We start from the raw sequence: 18,420 nt of genomic DNA, 5'->3' as shown, positions 1-18,420 counted from the left end.
TCGAAGAAGCCAGCAATTGTAAAAGAGAGATCAATTGTGATAATTATCCCCGAGGTTACCACCTTATTTACACCTGTTATTCTGATACAATTCATATCGTTGACTGGGTATTGGGAGTAATAATTTTTGTACCAGTTTTAATATTATTATTTATCTTGATTTGGTGTTTGTGTCCAATATTCTGCTTCAGTGCTTGCTGTGCGAGCACTGGAGAATTTTGCGTTTAAGAAGGCTGGTAGACTACATAAAAAAATTCTGAGAGTGATCATTGTTAACAGGCAAACTTTATACCAGAAAAACTGGATGCTTCTGTTAGAACAATAACTCAAGATTGGTGTGATAAGCCTTTGGATTGTCATGATAATTCTTCTAAGGTTTAATTAAAGGTGATTAAGACATGCCAGTCCTCAAACTCAACAAACAACACAGATTCCAAGACAAGCGGGTTGGGCTCACAAACCCGTGGATGAGATGAAGAGATCAAAGAGCCCTGTCTAAGGGAGAATACAAGTGTGACTTTGAGGACAATAGGGGTGGGCTCTACAGCTATGATACAAATTAAACTAATGATGGTCTAATGATCGTCTTTTAAAATAAATGAATTAAAAAAAGTTTTTCAATGAAAAGTAAACAACTCCATTGAACAAAAATGAGCAAAAATAAAATCAAATAATCTACCAAGCGTGAAACTACCACAAATCCGCATCGGAATTATAATAGATAACAGAAATTACAATAGATAACCGAGTCAAACTCAAAACAAGCAGAAGTTAACATGAGTGGGGCTCAAAACCCTTATCCCAAGGCCAGAACATAATTTGCACTTACTGAAAAAAATATAAATGTTTTTACTTTTATAACTTTAATAAATCAAGTAATATTAACATTTTGATTACTTAATATCAGTATATGTATATTAAACTGACAATGCACATTCATTTGTATTTTTTCAGTAAAATGTAAATTTTGTTCTGGCCTTGGAAAGGCATAGGGGTTTTGCGCCCAACTTATGTTAATTTCTGCTCGTTTTGAGTTTGACTTGGTTATTTATTGTAATTTTTGTTCGTTTTGGGTTTCATTTATTTACCGGTGCTGATTTGTGGTAGTTTTGCGCTTGGTAGATTATTTGATTTTATTTTTGCTTTGTTTATTGGAGTTCTTAACTTCTCTTTGAATAACTTATTTTGCGGAAAAAGTTTTTTTTAAATTAGTTTCTGTTCGTTTTATACTTACATAGTCTTTTCAGGGAAAAAGAAAATAACACTTTAAATCTTTTCGTTTTTTAAGACTTGATAGTTTGGCCTTCTATTTGTATGCCGGAGAAAAATTTTCAGCAATTTTTAACAACATACACCCTTTTAAAAATCTGGACACAATTAGTTCTGTTTAATTTAGTTTCATACCTCCTCTAGTTGACCTGAAACGGAAAACTTGATACCATTCGCAAAAAAACTGTTTACTTTCTTTGATTGCATGGATACACTTACGTTTTTTTGGTTTAGTTAAATTTTAAGAGCAGAAGTAGCCCCGAAAGTTTGAACTTAATACCCTCAGTCGTTCTTGGGATACTGCTGAGATGCCTTGTTTGGAATTAGGAATATCACAGTGCATTCTGATTTAATCTTAAGGCAACATTTAGTTTTTAAACATAATGGGCAAAGGGGAGAGTGTGTATAAGAGGATGGGAGGGGAAGGGGGATTAGTTGCCCTCCAATCACTTTCGACTATTAAAAAGGGCATCAGCCCTTTCTATTTTCAATCGAATGAGCCCCTTTCGAAGTTCCCACGACAACTCCTTCGATACGAAGTACCCTGGTCTAAACTGCAACAACAACAAAAATATCACTATTCACTTTCGACTATTAAAAATAGTACTAGCCCTTTGAATTTCAAATCGAATGAGCCCTTTTTCTAGTTTCCACGACAAAGATTTCAATAAAAACCTTATATGCCCCAAGGGCATAACTTATAACCCTTGCCCTGAGGGTTGTGGGGGAGTTTCATCCTCAAAAATATATTTTCTATATGGAAATCAACTACGTTGAATAAAATGGCTATCTTGAAATTTTGATTGGATGTGTTTGGAGAAATGATGGGCGTGGGGGGGCTAGTTGCCCTCCAATCACTTTTGACTATTAAAAAGGGCACTAGCCCCTTGAATCTCCAATCGAATGAGCTTTTTTTGGAGTTTCTACGACAACGCCTTCTATAAAAACCTTATTTGCCCCAGGGCATAATTTACAACCCTTGCACTGAGGGCTATGGCGGAGTGTCCTCCTCAAAAACATAATTTCTATGTAGAAATCACCTACGATGAGAAACGTAGTTATCTTAAAATTGTTATTGAATGTAGTCGGGGGAATGATGGGCGTGAAGGGGCTAGTTGCCCTCCAATCACTTTCGACTATTAAAAAGGGCACTAGCCCTTTGAATTTCCAGTCGAATGAGCCTTTTTTGAAGTTTCTAAGACAACGCCTTCTATAAAAAACCTTATATGCCCCCAGGGAATAACTTAAAACCCTTGCACTGAGTGTTTTGGGGGAGTTTCCTCCTCAAAAACATATTTACTATCTGGAAATCAACTACGCTGAACAAAATGGCTATCTCAAAATGTTGAGTGGATGTGTTTAGGGGAATAATGGGTGCGTGTGGGTCCTCTAGTTGCCCTCCAATCACTTTTTACTATTTAAACCGGCACTAGCTCTTTTAATTTCCAATCAAATGAGCCCCTTTGAAGTTTCTACGACAACGCCTTCTGTAAAAACCTTATATACCCCCAGGGCATAACTTAAAACTCTTGCCCTGAGGGTTGTGGGGGAGTGTCCTCCTCAAAAACATATTTTCTATGTGGAAATCAACTACGCTTAACAAAATGGCTATCTCAAAATGTTGATTGGATGTGTTTGGGGGAATGACGGGCGTGGGGGGGGGCTAGTTGCCTTCCAATCACTCGACTATTAAAAAGGGCACTAGCCCTTTGAATTTCCAATCGACTGAGTCTGTTTTGAAGTTTCTACGACAACGATTTCTATAAAAAAAAAAACCTTATATGCCCCCAGGGCATAACTTAAAACCCTTACCCTGAGGGTTGTGGGGGAGTGTCCTCCTCAAAAACATATTTTCTATGTGGAAATCAACTAGCCTACGCTGGACAATATGGCTATCTCAAAATTTAGATTGGATGTGCTTGGGTAAAGATGGGCGTAGGGGGGGGGGGGGTCTAGATGCCATCCAATCACTTTCTACTGTTAAAAAGGGCGCTGGCCCTTTGAATTTCCAATCGAACGAGCTTGTTTCGAAGTTTCTACGACAATGCCTTCCATAAAAACCTTATATGCCCCCAGGACATAACTTAAAACCCTTGCCCTGAGGGTTATGGGGGAGTGTCCTCCTCAAAAACATATATTCTATCTGGAAATCAACTACGCTGAACAAAATGGTTATCTCGAAAGTTTGATTGGATGTGTTTGGGGGAATGATAGGCGTGAGGGGGGGGGCTAGTTGCCCCCCAATCACTTTCGACTATTAAAAAGGACACTAGCCACCCCAATTTTCAATCGAATGAGCCCTTTTCGAAGTTTCTACGACAACTCCTTCGATACGAAGTGCCTGTTGAAGAAAGAAGAATAAAAAAAAAACACATTGTGGCCACATCGTTCTTTACTTAGGCAGCGCTAAGGCGCTGCCTATGATAAATAATACTTGAAGAGCGGATGAAAATATTGTTATCAGTTGTTTTTTTTTTCTACATAAAAAAAAACTGTTCAATTATGAACCTGAAATCGTTCAACTTGTCAGTAGCAGGGCTCAGCTTCGACTGGACGATCAATCACTGCCTTTGAAATTTTTGAAGGCTGTCCAATCATAGCCAGCTTTCAAAAATGATTTACGTATAAAACATGCTGCTGGTATGGTGAATAATGGCAATCAATGCGGGGGTTTAGTTATCACAATATTACTTTCTAAGGCGTGAGTGGGTTTCTTCAGAAGTTTATTAGTCAAGGTTGATGTATAAGCGAAGAGATTTTTTCGAGCCAGGCCAAGCATTCCGGGAATTCAAAAAATAAGATCTTCCTGACCATTTCTTCGAAAAGTAGAATTATATTTTTTGTTAATAAATGGATGTAATAACAAATGGGTGTTGAACAAGTTGCCAGAGAATGGAAAGTATTCGACACATCCACTGAATATATATTAATTGATTCCTTTTAATCCCCAGTTGTTACAGTAAAAAAGATGAATATAGGGAATCTGTATAAATGTATGTTATAAATCAGTGCATCGAATAGCCTGAAAATAAGTTTATAAGCCTGCTTAATTTAAAAACAACCTGTTCCTTTAGAATACAGAAAAATGGTTATTAAAAATATAGAAAAGTATCGATTTCCCCCATGCTTTCTTCCAAGGTCACGGTCTTCATGGATATTTAAAAAAAAAACTATATACTATTTTTAGTATCTTATATAAGAGACGTTTTTGCACAAATAGTGTTTATTATTTTTCGTTTTACTTTTTAGAATAATTTAAAAAATCTATTAAAAACTGGTAAAAATCGAAACAAATATTAATTGAAATTGAAATCCTGTCTTGTTAGTTCTATTTTATAGATTACAAGATTCTTAAATTCAGCAAAAGGTTCAGTTTTGAAACCAGGAATAACGATAGAAATAATACTGAAAAGTAAACTAGAGAAATTGTTGCGCAAATTCTGCCATGGAAAACTTCATTTCAAATTTAGTAAAGGTCACAACGAAATTTTGATCGCTTTTGGCTATTCATTTACATTTTCTATTTCAACAGGTTTCTATCCCCATGATTGTTTCTCTTGCTGCCCCCACCTTTGGCAAAGGAATATTTGGACGAATTGTGGTCACAGGAGCTGTATCGCTGATTCAATTGGGATATGATATTACAACTAATCGACTTAAAAATTGAACCCGTGCACGTACACGGGAGTTTTGGGGGGAGGGGCTTCGGAAAGGGTAAATTCTATGGATATTGTAATAGCCTTTAGACTTAGAGGGGACACGGACATCATACCCCCTCCCTACCGTGCTTTCCTGATTGAACTAGTGTAGTTTTTTTTCAAATCTGAGGAGGGGAGGATATCGTCAATTAACTTGTTTTGTCCTTTCATATATCCGTATTTATTATTGCTTTTGGTGTTTTGTCGTTTTATCTCAATAGAATAAAGGAAATTATTTCATCCTGTTGATGGTTATACGGACGATAAGTGTATGCAACGATCAACTTTCCGAAATCACCGTGTCCCTGGGATCTTTCTGTGAGTGCCTAATCATGTCCCAACTCTGAAAAGATTAGGATGGTATATTGAAGACGCAAAATGTTTCAATCTTTATTTCAGCTTTCATTTTGAATTTTATAAGGAAAATTAAATTTAAATGGTATGACGAACATGGTACTTGTTAAATATCCCGAAAACACGACAGAACACGTGAAAACACAAGAAGTTTGATCTATGTGATATGAGAAAAACCGGTTTTTCTGTCTGCGTTTGGATATAGTTAGCTTAGTCTCAGTGAAAAAATACGATACAGGCGTATTTTAACGAAATATTTAATAGAGGGGGTTTAGTATTTAACAATGCGTTTTGCGCGGCCTGCTTTCCATAATTTCCTTCTGTAGTTTTTATAATTTTGTTAATAAAGTATTATGTTTCCATCATATTTTGGTATATTTCATTATGATTAACCTGTCTTTTCTTCTTGAGTGTTTTCGGAATATTTAACAAGTGTGAAAAAAAACTATATACTGCCTGAGACTCCAGGAAGTTTTATTTATTTATATAAAGAGATTATTTTTATAAAAATCAGCTTAGCTTTATAAGTCTAATGCAGTGGTTCTCAAGCTGTTAGCCGCTGTCGTCATAAGAGCCATGCGAAATACTCGATTGAATAATTCAGCAAATTTGTTAGAATTTCCAATTTTTTAAGGCTTTTCGAAAAAATATTTTAGCTGTGGAAACTAAAAATTAATGAAGATGGTATCAATGATCGTTTTTCCTTGTTGCGATAGTTTATAACCTAGAATGAAATTAATGTCTCCCAACGTGAAATCTCTTTTTGAAGATCACTATCGCAACTTATCAGATGGTTTGAAAAATACTTTCAGGGAGATGATACTGAGAAATTTACATGGATTCAAGATCCTTTGAAGGTCAAAGCTCCATTTGAATGAAACCTTGTACCTTGAACCTTTCTAAAATGAACCTTTTTAGAAGAAGAATTTTTTATTGAGTCATCTTGTAATAATAAATTGAAGAACAAATTTTGTTGCATGGAACTTTCTGTTTTTTGGATGTCACTTAAGATATCCACTTCTTAGTGGTAAGGCCCTGCGAATGTTATTTGCAATTGCTATATCCTATTTGTGCGAAGATGACTTTTCGGCTGTCATGGTAGGAAAAAGTAAGAATCGCTCTAAAATTAATGTTAAAAAAGGAATGAGTGCCGCCATATATAATTTTGTTCCGACATTTGAGAAGTTGTGTAGTGAACAACAAGTCCGCCCCTTCTATTAATAATTTTAGTAATGTCAATCATTGATCAGTGTTCAATTAATTGTTTGTTGTTTTAAAATATATGTTTATTCTTAAACTAACCTAACCACTTTAAAATGCATCTCAACTGCTTGTTGAACCCTTGCTGCATGCGTTTTGACCACAACCCGCCGCTGTAACCAAGAACTTGGTGGCTGTCCAAACTCAATATGGATATTGCCCAAATAGTTGAAATTTTATATTTTACATTATCTAAAGGAAAGTAGTATCCTTGTCTAACTTTTCACTATTAAATGACTAATCGATTTTAAATTGGTAAGTTTTACAATTTCCCAAAAAGGTCAATTTGGAAAAATCGGGTGCATTAAAAAAGCTGCTGGAAAATCTGGTGCATGAAAAAATCTGGTGCATGAAAATCTCATATTTTTAGGAAGCCTTAACCTGGAAAAGATTGAGAACCTCTGCTCTAATATGTCATAGATTGTTTCTTAGTTTCAGATGCATGAAACAAACTAGTTAGATGAGCCTCAATTTAAGCAACGTGTATGGTTTTCAGTAAAGCAGAATTAAATAGCAAACCAAGGGGGGGTCCTTGGGTGACGGAACCACTTTGTTTATCTTATTTATGTCTGTTGTCATTTTACTTCATTGTTAATTCTAATTTATGTTGGTTTTTGTGTTATATTTCTTAATCCATGATCGCTTCTGCATCTACATTATATTTTATAGCGAAAATTTCAGGTTTCAGCTGTAAATTTGCTCTTTTATTTTCGTGAAAAAACGATGTATATTTTAAATTTAGTATATCTAGAGAAGATATAGTAAGGTGAAAAAAAACTATAATGGTGATTTATTGAAGGTAATGAGTTTGGTAAGAAACATTATGTTTCTAAGTTCGTTAGATCTGTACCAATAGTAACCGAAACAGTAAAAGCAAAATTTATTTATCAATACAAGCATGAAAGAATTTATATTTTTATGAAAAACATAAATAGTAGTAAAGGAGGAAAAAGAGTAAATAAGAAAAGAAAATATTTTTGGTCTGAAAAAGAAGCGAAATGCTTTCTAGTTTTCTAAGAATCTAAGGGAGCAAAAACTAACTTATCCGTGGTGGCAAATATTTTTAAAAACGGAAATAAAAATTACAAAGTTGCAATAGCATTTCTATTGTTAGAATTTTATCTACGTTTATTTACATCTATTTATTAACATTCATTTTCACATTTACATTACGTTTAAATTTATTTACATTTCAGTCAATATTGTATTTTATTATAGTTCTGTTTATGGCTTTCGCAATGTTATACCTTTCAAGTAATTCTCTTTGTCATAGAGTTTGTGGTAACGAAGGAGTGACTTGGGTTGAGAGTAACTAAAACCTAAAAAAAGGGCATTTTGATAATAATGTATACATCAAAAGAATTGGCTTTAATGGCGATTCCGCAACAGATTCATCAAGGTTCAAAGCTAATTATGAAATGCTTCGTACCATTGTCTAGGCACGGGGGGAGGGTGGTCCTAATGACATGAATGTGCAATTTTATAACTAGAGTTTCTGCCTCTTTTAACCTTCAATATAAAGGAGGGTCTGAGAAGGGGGAGGAATATTAATTACTAAGCTCCTTTTATTTGGACTTAACCTGAATATAGGTGATATGGGATGATAGCTCCCTTCTTGGTGCAGAAAAGTGTTTTCTTTATAACTTAGGGTTGTATTCATATGCTTGCCGGTACAAAAGGTGGAGCGGTGATTGCCGTGAGGGAGTTTCCTGTTAGCCAGGTGTTACCAGGAACCTTTTTTTTTTCATCAATGATTAAATGAATATATTGGGCTTTTATTTACTTTTATATTTTAAACAGCTTGGTATAAGGAACCGTAAGTAAGCAGTGACTTTTGCCAATAGTAGCCAAAACTCTAAAAAAGGACTAAAAACTCTTAAAAATGGATAAAAATATATACACTGAAATAATTGCTTTTTTATGGTAATTCTAAATTCGTTAAGTTAAGAGTTACACACCGAAAGTTCCGAACCTAGTTCAGAGGAAATTTGTCTTAATTTGGAAAAGCGTGGGAAATATCCCTAAAAGGAGGGAGGGTGAATTGATTGAAATTACACCATCGAAACGCAGTATATCAGAGAACTCTATTATTGATGTCTCAAGCTCTTATCTACAGAAATGTCAAATTTCATGTTTTTTTCTGAGAAGGCTGATCACGCATGCGTGTTCATTAGTTGTTTTTTTTTTCTCCTTTGGGGCTGTCGAACCAATGGTCCAAAAATATCGGGTGTAATCTCATTAAACAGAAAATTGAAAGTTCCTCTGAACTTTTTAAATACGACAAAAAATTGGCCCCAGCTGAGTTGCGTTTCTGCTATTATGTGGGGAAAATGACAATTTTGGCCCAAAAGGTGCCAAAAAACCATCAACCGAAATTTTAGATGGCCAATCGATTTGAAGTTCCTGAAAAACTATGTGTTGACCTTTTAACTTTCAGAGACAGTAGTATCGGGTGTTGACGCATTCGTTGCTGAAGATGCACGTAACCTCAGCAGAATAAATCGTTAATATAGAAATGTATTTTCAAGTTTCATTTAACTAATTTTATTTATTTGAGGCTCGATATAAGTCTGTACAGTGATGTATGATTGCGCGTCAGCCATTATGGAGAAAAGTGTTTTCTTTATAACTTAGGGTTGTATTCATATGCTTGCCGGTACAAAAGGTGGAGCGGTGATTGCCGTGAGGGAGTTTCCTGTTAGCCAGGTGTTACCAGGAACCTTTTTTTTTTCATCAATGATTAAATGAATATATTGGGCTTTTATTTACTTTTATATTTTAAACAGCTTGGTATAAGGAACCGTAAGTAAGCAGTGACTTTTGCCAATAGTAGCCAAAACTCTAAAAAAGGACTAAAAACTCTTAAAAATGGATAAAAATATATACACTGAAATAATTGCTTTTTTATGGTAATTCCTTCGTTAAGTTTAGAGTTACACACCGAAAGTTCCGAACCTAGTTCAGAGGAAATTTGTCTTAATTTGGAAAAGCGTGGGAAATATCCCTAAAAGGAGGGAGGGTGAATTGATGGTACAAATTGGTTTTGGTACTTCATGAGCCTTCAGATAAATATATAAGGACATTCGGGGGAGAGAGGTGGGGTAGAAATTAGTCTCTAAATCCCTTTGATTCTTAGGATTCTTTTTTGGCTACATCTGCAATATACGTGTTGGAGGTGATAGTGCTCCCCCCCCCCCTATTGCATTCATGTGTTTTTTATGTAATATAAAAGGTTGCATCCACGTGCCTACCGGGATATAAGGTGGGGAGGGCAACATACGTGCTGCAATAAAATATCTCAGGGAGGGGAGAGTAAGTGCTGCCATAAAATATCTCAGGAAGGGGAGAGTAAGTGCTGCCAGGACCTTTGTTTTCACTGAGACTAAAATGGTATTATTTTTCATATTCCTATTTATATACATTGTTTAATGTCTTCTTGTTTACCAAGGACTCCCCCCCCCCCATGTGAAATATCCCTATGAAAAAGATGGAGTTCGGAGAATTCGTCTTGAAACCCATGGAAATGATGACCTTGTAATCAAATTTTGATATTTCACCCACTCCCTCCTAATAAATATCCTGAGGTGTGCGTATTTTTACAGGGGTGATTGTCATTTTCGAAGAAGTGTTTTACAGATATTAAATTTACGGAAAAGAAAGAAATCAGTAGAATTCTTCAAGATTTGGCAGTGCTGGTAAATCTTCTTAATTTAAGAAAAGCTCTTATTCATAGCAATGAAACCCACGTATATTCAAACCTAAAGTTAAAAAAGGTCCAAAATTAAGCCACTTTTTGGGACACTGTAAGAAGTAAAAATCCAACATTCTCGACAAGGACCATAGCTTTGGGTCCCTTACATGATTAACTCTGTATTTCAATCCAATCATATTAAAGTTGTCCCAAAACTTCTATTAGACTAAAAGCGCTTCATAGTCTTGTGCAGCCCTATACATAACTGAATGGTGTAACTTCATCTTGGCGAAGCTCTTAAATTTGTAGTTTTGTGTCGCTTATTGTACTGCTATGTAATTGACAACCTATTCTTCCTTTTTGAAACAGCTCTCTAAAACATGTAAAGCGAGTTACATTATCTGTGACACAAATCACATGATTTGTAAGCGGATCTGTCCAGAACAGATAGTAACACTGATCAACTTTACAATTCAGGGAACTTTTCTATCCCACTCACCCTGTCAATCAGACTGGATTTAATAGCTAATTAGGGTGCTGTTCCAAAATAAGTATTATTTACAATAGTTATCGGCCCTAAAAAATAGAGTAAATGGATAAAACGAGTTAGTCTGGATTTTGCTAGAAGAATAATTACAGAAGAAGCTAACAAGTTGCATTTTCGACGAGAAGCCCGAATTTGGGGTCCCTTATAGGCTTGCTTCGGTATTTTTCTTCAAGTCACTCATGATAAGTAAGGTTCTTCCAAAACTCCTATTAGCCTAAGAGCTCCGCATTGTCTTATGAGGTCCTGCACATAACTGAACGGTGTAACTTTAGATTTGGTGCAGCTCTAAAAATTTGTTGTCTCGCATCTCTATGTGGTTGTCAATGGAATCTTCTTTTTTCGAACCATTCTCTAAAATATCTGGAACGCGAGGAGCCTTATCCCCCAGTCAAACCTTTCTGTCACAAGATTTGTAAACGAATTTTGTCCAGACCAGACAGTGCCACCTATCAACTTTGTATTTCAGGAACTTTTCTATCCATCTCACTGGCTCTGTCAATCAGGCCAGATTTCAATAGCTAATTTGGGAACTGTTCCAAAATCAATATTATTTGCACTGGTTGTTCATCCTAATAAAATAGAGCGGGCTGGTAAAACAAACAATTCTATTTTGTTTTTGTTGATAGCAGAGCCAGTTAATAACAAGTACACGTATTTCTAATAGGGTCTGGTGACACAAGCTGGCGATGGGCTTTGTGCGTTTGGGTGCTGGGCTCCAGAATAAATTTGCCCAGTAGCTTCAACCGCTCAGACAGAACTGTGTCCTAAGTTTTATGACGTGCAGTGTTTCTTTATGGTCGAACGATTTAGGACATATTACCGCCATTCGCTGCATTTTTTCAAGCTTTGGGAACAATTGCGACTATAATAATAATAATTTATTTAAACCCTCTATACATACAAAAAATGCACTTAGAGGAGTATGGAAAAAGAAATTTATAAACACTTATAAGCACTATATAAACAAAATATAAACACTTATCATCACAAAAACTAAAAAAAAAAAAGATACACTAACAATGACTCACAAACGATTAATACATCCCAACGAAATATCTACGACTGACTGATATCGCTGTCTGAATCTCCCTTCTAAAACACCCAGCTTATCACATATCTTAAAAAAACCGTATCGTTTGGAGATATGACTTGTTACGAGACCAAATAGGAACACGAATAAAACACTTACAAAATTTGAAAAAGACAGACCAAATTTTTTGATGTTCAGACATGGTAAAAAATTTCCATAATGGCACCAGAAAAAATACATGGGGAGCAAAAAACGAGTTATAAAGCTGACCGAGCGTTTTTTTTGTCAAATTGACCTTTAACACTAGAAAAACTTCCATAGGACTTTCTCAACTTCTCTCTCAACATATTTATTGTTAATGACCTTGTTGTTCGAATTGAGGTCCCGAATGCAACTCCTAGGTACTTGAGTGAAGCAGTGGCAGAAATTGAATCAGGGCCAACCTGAATTTTTGAATCGGGTGGGTGATGAAAACCAAAAACGAGAAATTCAGTTTTAGCAGAAGCGACTCACAGCCCGATTTCAGACAACCCGGCATAAAAGCTGTTCGTAGCAGCCTGCAGTGATTGCAAATTATCAGACACCAGAAGAATGTCATCTGCGTATGAAAGGTGACTTGCGTCAATTGATGGCTCGATAAGAAAATGCGGTACTCTGTGGGTTGCGTAGCGGATGGCATTGTTAAATATTGCAGGACTTAACACTGAGCCCTGTTTTGCTCCACGACGCACAGAAATTCGGTTGTTATAAAGATTTTGCACGCGGACACGTATGGAAGAGTTTTGGTACCATTGCCACAGGGAGGCACAAATGAATGGGTTTACTCCACTCCTCAAAAGTGCTAAAACAGCTTGGGAGTGTAGGATTGAATCAAATGCCTTAGAAATATCTATTGCACAAACATATAAAGATTTCTTCATTCTCTCATACCTCTCCAAAATAGACACGAAAACTGCATGTGCATTCCCAACACCGAGACCCGCACGAAAACCAAACTGATGATCTCTATGGTTACACCTATTCGGAATTTTTAAAAGAAGAATCTTTTCAAATAATTTTGCAATAACTGAACAAACTGTAATTGGACGATAAGAGTCACAAGATTGAGGGCCCTTATTCTTTTTTGGGATACACGTCACAATGCCCTCACATAGTGCAGTCGGTACGAATTGCTGCGCAATACAAGCTTGGAAAAGTAGCGTCATATGCTTAACCAGTTTCGCTGTACCATAAATCAGATGTTCTGATTGGAGTCCGTCAGAACCAGGAGCTTTGCCTTTTTTAATGAGACGAATTAGCGTAAGAACTGCCGATGGCGTGATAGAAACATGATTTTGGCTATGATCTAGTTGAGAAAAATGATGTAAGAGAATCTGCCGAAAAGTGGTGTCCAGTGGTGGGGGGCTATCAGAGAATAACAAGGAGAAGTGTTTTTCTCAGGAAGTTACCTCAATAGGGTTAGAATGCGAAAATGACGATGAAGTGAACTTTGATACTTTGTTCCATAGTATCTGCGGATGATTTCGGATATCATGAGATAGAATAGATACTTGCCTTTTTTTGAAGACCTGCAAAGCTTCCCGGTATTCTCTTTTAGTCGATTTCAGGATCCTAAAAGTGAAACCAGATCTGGGGCGATCACAATCCTCAAGATCTTAAACCAAAACTTGTGACGGTTTTTTGCAAGTTTTAGCTCTGGGTCATCGCTCAAGCCCTTTTTCCGTGTACAAATCCTAATTCTCTCAGATGGTACTGCCACTGAGGCGGCTACTTTAATCAAATGACTAATCCCAGTAAGATAACCATCTAGATATAGGCTGCCGCCATTCAGCGTTGTAGAAAGAAGGTGAAAAGGAATTTTGATTTTAGACAGCATGGAATCCAAAACACTTTGATATAGTGATATTATCCCAATTCATCTTCCAAAACCACTGAGGCTGTTGACTGATTTGTGGAACAAACAAATTCATACAAAACTTTAAATGTAAATGGTCACTTGTTAACATATCAGAAACGCCAACGATGACGCTCTGGAGTTCCAGAATATTCGAGAGAACAAAATCAAGATCGGAAGTGGAACCAGAATGGTGAACGTAAGAGAAAGATTTGGACTTTGAAAGCAAAAATATTTCGCTTGGCATTGAAGAAAGGAGGAGCAATTGTGTAAAAGGTGGAGCAGCATCTTTGAGCTCTGAGTTGAAGTCACCACATATGACAAGCGATTTATTTGATGACTCAACTTTATGCAGTAATATTGACAGGGACGCACAAGCTAAAGCATATTATCGGCTAGATGTAGAATTTCGACAATTAGTTGGCATATAAACACATACAAAAAAAAAACTACCTAAATCAACTACGATGTATAGGTCTTTAGATTCAAAACAACTACACTTAAACTTTTTATTTACAGCAACTAATAAGCTACCAGATGGACCGCCAATAGTATTTTTAGCAGGTATAATAAAAAATAAACGGTCAGACGATACTTCTAGCATCGGAGAATTATCCACATTAAGTAAGTGTTCGGCTAAACATACAATATCATGCTTAAATAACATGTTCTCAAGAGTTCTTAATTTCTCCCGGGCACCATTAATATTCTGAAAAAATACAGAAACTATTTCACTAGGACTAGAGTCCATATTAACACACACGGTTTATAGTTTCATTTCTAACATCAGGCCCTCGAACAGGTAGGTGTTTCTGGACTTCTGAGCACGACAGCAACTAATAAGCCACGAAATGGACGGCCAGTAGTATTTTTAGCAGGTATAATAAAAAATAAATGGTCAGACGAGACTTTTAGCATCGGAGAATTATTCACATTAAGTAAGTGTTCGGCTAAACATACAATATCATACTTAAATAACATCTTCTCAAGAGTTCTTAATTTCTCCTGGGCATCATTCATGTTCTGAAAAAATGCAGAAACTATTTCACTAGGACTAGAGTCCATATTAACACACACGGTTTATAGTTTCATTTCTAACATCAGGCCCTCGGACAGGTAGGTGTTTCTTGACTTCTGAGCACGACAGCAACTAATAAGCCACGAAATGGACGGCCAGTAGTATTTTTAGCAGGTCTAATAAAAAATAAATGGTCAGACGAGACTTTTAGCATCGGAGAATTATCCACATTAAGTAAATGTTCGGCTAAACCACAGTTTATAGAATTAGCAGTATGATCATTCCCTATCTCACCCATTATAAAAACCCGGACCAAGGTGAGAGAGAGTGATCCAGAGAATGTTTTTGCAGATATAAACATAAGCGGCATTAGATCTTTTCACGGGTAGACAAGTCAGATTTTTCTTGGACGCGAAACAAGGGGAAACCCGCTATTACGAATAATGCACTTTGTAACCATTTCTCATTGATTGACGGAAACAGATTAACCCGCTAATGCAGAAATAAGTGGGAGGAGCTTTTTATTCGCACCGAGAACGAAGACCAGGAATGATCTGCGATAAACTTACTGGATAATTCTATAAACTGTGGGCTAAACATACAATATCACCCTGTTCTCAAGAGTTCTTAATTTCTCCTGGGCACCATTAATGTTCTGAAAAAATACAGAAACTATTTCACTGGGACTAGAGTCCATATTAACACACACGGTTTGTAGTTTCATTTCTAACATCAGGCCCTCGGAGAGGTAGGTGTTTCTTGACTTCTGAGCACGACAAACTGTTGCTTCGGTGACTGCCATGACACTTGGCACAGGTAAAGGACTGCGCCTAACAACTCCTGTCACGGTTGCTGTGATTGCCAGCACATTTGCTGCATTTAGTTGGATTAGAACACTCTAGCAAAATTACCGAAGCCTTAACAATTGTGACAATGCATCGGCTTCTCGAGGCAACGTAACTCGAAATAAGCCATATTCAATCTTGATTCCGTGTTTAACAGCACGATTTAATTTATCTTTCGATATAAATTTTAGGTGGACTACGGATGTGTTACCGAATCTTTTTGCACTGTTCACAGTGCTAACAAAATGTGAAACTTCATAGTCTTAGTCCATCCTTATAATACCGGCATAGGCCTACTCGTGCCTCACTACCATCGCTCGAATATTTAGCGTGTTCGGTATTGCAGCAAAGCAACAGCCGCTGATTGTTCGTGAGACATATGCATTATTATCTTATCTTTTTTAGCCACAATATGCTGGACCTTATCGGCACAACCTAGTTTTTCCACAAACTCACGTCGATTAACAGGGTTTCGAATATTCAAGTTGGTCGGAACTATACGCCCCACATCTGGGGATTGTGGCCAAAATTGGGAGCACATATGAAATATAAGGCAGCTGACTATCTAAAATGCCTCATGCAAACTAGTGTTTGTATCATAATATTTGATGACTTGACGACATATCCGATGTGTTGATTCAATAGCGAATCATTAGTTAGGGTAACAGCGAGAATTTTTGCTGAATGAACAAGGGGAAAATGTAGTTAAGTCGTAGAAATTGGTTTCATACATATTGACTTTCATTACATATTTTCAATCAAGATTGCACCCTTTTTAAAGAGTTTCATTCACATTTCTAAAATTATGGAAAATTTCAAGTTTTCAGATTCAATTTCTCTAGAGGTTGAAAATTATTGCTTTGTTTACTGTGGCGTTCATTTGGATAGTTAATGCGCATTCTTTTCCCTGCTTTTGTTGTAAATGTTGCAGAGTGTAATATGAATACCACTCTGTTAGTTATACATGTTAAGTAAAGTCATAACTAGTAAAAGTACAGTTATATTTTGCTAGTTATTTTTTTTCGTCAGTTACTTAATTGTTGTAATTTTTGTCTTCGTGTTGTCCGCAGGATGTCCTTATTCCAACTTTGGCTGCCTGGAAATTTGGCCCGTCTGCGACAGCGGGTGCATTTGCCGTTTCAATATTATATGCCATTAGAAGTCGCCGTGCAATTAGAAATTGACCAAGTGTTGTAGATCTCAACAGAGTTGACAAAATTTTTTATTCTTAGTTACTTATCGGTCAGCTTTTTTATGTTTTCTTTAAATTGTATTAACCGAATAAATGAAATTATTATAAATACACTGTTGTTTAATTCGAGTTGTGATTGCCCATCTTTCAAGTGACTATGTAAGGAGGAAAGATTCTAGCTGTAAATTGGTTTATCAGCAGGGTGTCGAGAAACAAGGCTGGATTCTGGGGACGAACTATTTCTTGCTCCTCCTCATTCATCTGGCAGTTTTCTTTACAATACTGTACCTGTAGCGATCATGACTTTGACCGAGTAACACCTCGTTTCTTGGTGCGCGTACATTATTCACGGTTATAAATTCCAAGTGAATTGGATATTGAATTTCATTGATAATGTTTATTTGGATACTGATTTACCTGTTCAAGTAAGAATACTAATTGTATATTACTAAGAGACAATTATTGGTTTACCTACTTAAGTAAGGATACTAATGGTATATTACTAGACCCGATTTATTACTACATCGGTTACTATTATTAAACTTTGGACTGTTATCGTGAATTGAATTTACGGAATTTATTAATTATTAACAATGGGACGGAAAAAACGATCAAGGCATGATGAGGATGAAGGTGGGAATTCAAAAAAATTATTTGACGTATCAGGACCTAGTTCAGCCTCAATCTCAAATATATCGTTGGCAACTTTAGCTGATAGCATCAAAACTGTGATTGGGCTTGTTAGTGACAACGGAAAAAAATTAGACTCACTTGAAAATAAACTTAAGTCTCTTGATGATCGAGTGGCTAAGTTAGAGAATATTCAAAATGATTTTCAGCAATCGTTGTCAAATAATGATACCCGCCTGGGTTCTCTTGAAAAAGAAAATGATGCACTAAAGAACCAAATAAAAGTTCTCACTGATGAGGTTTTAAATCAGGAGACTGAAATTAATGTCACTGGCAAAAGATTAGCCAAGCTGGAATTCGAAAAACTTGATCAAAATCTCATATTGTGGAATGTCCCATGTGAAACTATATCTGCTGCAAAAGATATCCTTGCGAGTGTTGTATCTTCAGGCTTTGAATTTGCTGTGGTGCCTGATTTCAAAATCATTGAACGAAACATTCAGAAAAGGTCATCAAAGTTCAGGTACAAGATAAGGAGACGAAAGTGAATTTATTGAAGAACGCAAAGAAGCTAAAAGGCAAAACACTCTCGTCATTGTCCCATGTCTACATTAGTGATTACGCTACCCCCGAAGTACGGAAAATGCGGAAGAATCTCCTTGCAAAAAAGGCGAAATTACGTGAAGTCGGTTTCGAAGCTTGGATCTCTAAAAATTTTCCCCCAATTCTGCATTTCAACTGTCCAAATGGCACGCATGCAAAATACCTATGGACGGACCCTAACCCTGAACTCACCCCACCGTAAAATTATTATCTGCGATCTAGTTCTGCTAATAAAGTTGTGCCCCATGTTAAACATAACTTGGCTAGTGTTAGTGGAGGTTGATCTGAGATTCAGAATGAATCAATGGAGTGAAGATTTAATATAATATTGCGGGACTTTTCCTACTCCCTCTGTTTGTTGATTATTAATGGAGTGAAGTATACATAATG

The 18,420-nt window shown here is 36.3% G+C and overlaps 1 protein-coding gene across 2 annotated transcripts in view; it reads left to right on the top strand.

Annotated features, from left to right (window-relative positions):
• The window catches only part of LOC148952866 (phospholipase A and acyltransferase 3-like), a 137,435-nt gene extending 120,527 nt beyond the window's left edge, over positions 1-16,908 (top strand). Inside the window, exon 6 of one of the 2 annotated variants that reach the window (XM_089088134.1) lies at positions 16,676-16,908. In XM_089088134.1, coding sequence (XP_088944260.1) covers positions 16,676-16,789 — 114 coding nt within the window. In that variant the 3' untranslated portion in view covers positions 16,790-16,908. Of the gene's footprint in view, positions 1-4,800; positions 5,207-16,675 lie in introns of those variants that run through there. The other variant, XM_089088133.1, reaches the window with a different exon arrangement.
• Positions 16,909-18,420: the final 1,512 nt, after the last annotated feature.

This window comes from Artemia sp. Qi Xiang Cuo, chromosome 4, assembly GCF_049724085.1.
Source record: "Artemia sp. Qi Xiang Cuo chromosome 4, ASM4972408v1, whole genome shotgun sequence".
NCBI classification, from domain to species: domain Eukaryota; kingdom Metazoa; phylum Arthropoda; class Branchiopoda; order Anostraca; family Artemiidae; genus Artemia; species Artemia sp. Qi Xiang Cuo.
This window is presented reverse-complemented; position numbering and strand designations above follow the sequence as displayed.